The sequence below is a fragment of the Tupaia chinensis genome, unplaced genomic scaffold, assembly GCF_000334495.1.
Source record: "Tupaia chinensis unplaced genomic scaffold, TupChi_1.0 Scaffold000089_1, whole genome shotgun sequence".
NCBI classification, from domain to species: domain Eukaryota; kingdom Metazoa; phylum Chordata; class Mammalia; order Scandentia; family Tupaiidae; genus Tupaia; species Tupaia belangeri.
Genome location: NW_006159551.1, coordinates 385,387 through 389,682, shown reverse-complemented (window position 1 = coordinate 389,682; position 4,296 = coordinate 385,387). Strand labels below are relative to the sequence as shown.

Genomic DNA, 4,296 nt, shown 5'->3' with positions numbered 1-4,296 from the left:
TGACCATCATGCCCTGATCTTGGCTTCTAAATAAACTCCTGTTTCTACTGCAAAACCACCAGGGCTCTTTGGAGCAATGACTGATTCCAGGGCTGGGTCAGGGAAGGTACATGATGAGCCAGAGCCTGGAATATCATTTAAAAATTCATTAATTTTAATTTCTACTTATTTCTCTATTTGTTGTGACTTTTTCTAAGCCACTGGGTCTGGGACTTGAACTACAGTTAGCCATATGTAAATCCAAATGCCTTAACCACTACACCACCTGCTGGCCTAAGCCTGGAATATCTTTTTTTTTTTTTTTGGAGAGATTTTCACTGTAGGGCGCTTGCGCTCACCAGACAGACAGAGAGAGACATAGAGACAGAAAGCGAGAAATCACCCCCCAGGGGGGATGGTCACGCTCCCATCCCTTCTCCTCCATTCTCCTCTCGGGATCCTGGGCACGCACGCACACGCGCCCGGCGTGAGTTTTAAGCCACCGGGTCCGGGACACGAACCGCGGTCGACTACGTGGGAGTCCAGCGACATAGCCATTACGCTAACTGCTGGTTCCCAAGCCTGGAATATCTTAAGGTGCCAAAAAAGGAAGTGCACAGAAACTGATGATATGTGGGAAAGCACAGAGGCCAGCATGAAGGGGGTCTCATTGGCCATATCTGTGGCAATGTGAACACCCACATAAATAACAGTGAAGGATTACAATCCACTGAATAAAGTAAAAATCCATGAGTTTGTGTTGATACAAAATAAACATGAACATATGTACTTAGAGCGAACAAAATTTTTTTCTGTTTTTTTTGTTTTTTAAAGGTTTTTGCCATAGGATGCATGCATGCTCCAGAGACAGAGAGAGGAAAAGTCAGAAATCACACCACAGGAGGGACTACCCACACCGCAATCCCTTCTCTTCTTATCTCAGGATTTTGAGCATGCATGCACTTGCACCTGGTGTGACTTTCAATTTGTTGGGTCTGGGACTTGAACCTTAGTCAGCAAATTGGGGAATCTTGCACCTTAACCACCACATCACCTGCTAGCCCCACAAAGTTCTATCTTAAAATAAAGAGTCAACTAATAAACATAGAAAGAACAATAAAACTGGAAAAGCATCATTTGGGATTCAGGTGAGCACCCCCAATGGATGCTCAAGCTAGTGGGTGTTGGTCCGCTGCAGAGTCAAAAGTTGGAAGGTACTACCGCACGACTGATGGGGCCACATGGGAGGCCTGGGTTTGGTTCCTGGCCTAACCTAAACAGGCTATGGGCAGTGTGTGTACCTGTGGGAGACTAGGGCAGGGAGGGCCATGACAGGGTGAGACCCTGTAAAAAGTAACTGTCTCCCTCCTATAATTGCTTGCTTGCTCTTGTTAAGAACCAAAAAAAAAAAAAAATGGGGCCAGCCAGTGATACGGTAGTTGGGGCAGCTGGATTCCACATAGCCAGCTATGCGGTTTGAATGCCAGACCCTGCACTTTGAGAAACAGGCTGGGTTCATGTGTATGTGTGCCCAAAATCCTGAGCGGAAAATAGAGACAGGGACTGCAGCATGGCCATGACCTCGGGGGTTGGGGTGTGAGACTGTTTTCTCACTTTCCCTTTCTCTCTCTCTCTCTTTGGCAAACATACACACCCTATGGCAGAAGTGGGGGAAAAACAATAAAGTGAGGGAGTGAAAGTTTAATTTGAAGAATAACAGGATATTTACAAAGTGTCAAAGTCTCTCCCCACAGAGTCATTTTACAGTGGAGAAACCTGGCAGTTACCACCTTCACCAAGTGATCAAAGGTGCTATCACCAGTTACAAGATGAGCTGGCATCACCTGCCTCCTGACATGACGCACCAAGGAGAATACAACATGCCTTTGATATTCCTGTGCAAAAATACATGACCTCAATCTACCGTGAGGAAACATCAGACACCCAATCCAGGGGCAGTCTGAAAACGAACTGACCTGCGTTCTTCAGAAATGTCAGCAGCGATTCAAACTGCCTGCCACACGTGACCTGGGACTTACTAAGGACGTGACTGGAATGACAGGTGAGACTTCAATAAGGTCTGTAGACTAGGTAAGAGAATTGCATTTTTTTTTTTTTAAGAATCATTTTATTTCATTTTATTTATTATTAGTATTTTTCTAATTTGACCAGAGAGAGACATACAGAGAAAGAAAGGAGAGTTAGAAAGCAAGCTGCCAGGTCCGGGACTCAAACCATGGTCAGTCATGTAAAATCCAGCACCTTTAACCACCATGCCACCTGCCAGCCTCAGCATTGTGTTTGTTTTAATTTCTCAGTTCTGATAATTACACTGTAGACATTTAAGAAAATGCTGTTTTCGGGAAATACATACTAAAATGTTCAGGTCGATAAGGGAGTAGTGTGTCAGTCATTCACAATGAAACGGTTTAGAAAAATGTATGTGCATGAATAAAGCAAAGGAGATACATCAATATTTGGGAAATAGGGGTGAAGAGTACATGGGGATTTCCAACAAATTCTTAGAAAACGTGCATTATGAAAAAAACCTTGCATGGATTGTGAATGTTTATGCACCAAAGTAAACTTGTGCTTCAAGTCCATTTGTCCGTGAACATTCTGAAGTCTCCGTGTATAGAAATTCTTTATACTACTCTTATGACTTTTCTGTAATGCTGAAATTGTGTCAAAAAATTTTAAAAAAAAAGCTTTAAAAGGTTTTCAGGAGGATATCAAGCAAAGAATTTAAGATTTTAAATGGAAAATGCATACTTCTTAAGTATACATACCAGTCGGAAATTATGAATAATCCTGAAGTGATTACTCAGCTCCTAAATTCCTACACGAGTGGTTTACATTTACATATATTTTCCTGCCGTTATACTGAAAATGGTTTCTTTAGTAGCTCCGGCACTTTTATATAGCAGCTCACTGCTTACCCTCAGGTGCTCAGGAGTGTTACACACACACTCTCCTAATTCTCACGATAACGCAGTACACACAACTATACCCATTTTACAGATGGTCAAAAAAGGCTGTGGTAAGTTAAGAGACTAAACTGTGGTTGCACAGCTAATAAGTAGCAAGTGGCAGCAGCTTAATCAGAACCCAGGTCTGACTCCTGAGTTCAAACTCTGAGCTCTTTCACCTATATCTAAAAGGAAAATGTCTTCACTTAAAGTCTGAAACAATGCATGGTGAGGACGTCCATGGGTGAGAACATGATGAAAGATCTCCATTCCTGTTCACTTAGAAGGGGACCAAGGCAAGTGCAGGCAGTCCAGCCACACAGAGACGCTAAGATGCGTTTTTTTTTTTTTTTTTGGGGGGGGAGAGGTTTTTGCTATAGGGTGAGTGTGCTCGCCAGAAATAGAGACAGAAAGCGAGAAATCACCCCCAGGGGGGATGGCCACACCGCAATCCGTTCTCCTCCATTCTCCTCTCAGGATCTTGGGCACACACGCACATGTGCCCAGCATAAGTTTAAGCCACTGGGTTTGGGACTCGAACTGTGGTCGGCTACGTGGGAGTCCAGCGACATAGCCATTATGCTAACTGCTTGTCCCCAAGATGCATTTGTTTTAAAGAATATCCCATCACATTTCTGTCCCTGAATGTCATTCCTTACAACAAACCACGACTACTGCACAGAATCCACTGTCACTCTAATACTTTCCAGCAGGACAGAGGCAAAACAGAGGCAGAGATTCAAGGGGGCATGGGCAGACCTCACCCTGCCACACGCTGGGCACCTCTGTGTGCCTCTGCCATGCTGGGCTGGGCAGCGACACTCACCGCAGATAAAGCAGGTGGTCTTTAAGATCTCCTCCTTCTTCTGCTTCTCACTCCTCAGGTCGGCAAAGGTGTCAATAATGACACCAAAAATCAGGTTAAGGACAATGATGATGACCATGAAGAAGAACAAGAGGTCGTAAATCACTCTTGCAGCAAAGAGGGGTTCCTGGAAGAGAGGGTGTCTCAGTCAGTTCAATCCCCTCGCTACCCTATGGTCTACAGAGCTCGGGCACAGCTCACGTCAGACTGATGTCAACTGGGCTGGAAGTATAATTGGGTGTTAAACTAAAACTCACAACCGTGTCTCTATTCACACCCTGTGTTAAAAGTGTGACTTCTCTAAGTGTTATGTGACACACCCAGGGGGGGTGGAGACGTGTGTTCAGACAGGGCAGTCCCAGGTCCGAAGGACGCAATCGTCATGTCTACTGAATGGAGAGGCACATTTTGCTGCAGAGCTGCAGCCCGACGCGGGATGGGGGGAGCGGCTGGCTGGACCCACACAGCTACTCATCGCTACTC

The 4,296-nt window shown here is 44.9% G+C and overlaps 1 protein-coding gene across 11 annotated transcripts in view; it reads right to left on the bottom strand.

Moving 5' to 3' along the window:
- Positions 1-4,296, bottom strand: part of ITPR1 (inositol 1,4,5-trisphosphate receptor type 1) — a 404,888-nt gene that overhangs the window by 32,958 nt on the left and 367,634 nt on the right. For all 11 annotated transcript variants that reach the window (XM_014585765.2, XM_027769774.1, XM_014585767.2 and 8 more), the window contains one exon: positions 3,775-3,940. In XM_014585765.2, the coding sequence (XP_014441251.1) occupies positions 3,775-3,940 (166 nt within the window). The remainder of the gene's footprint in view (positions 1-3,774; positions 3,941-4,296) is intronic.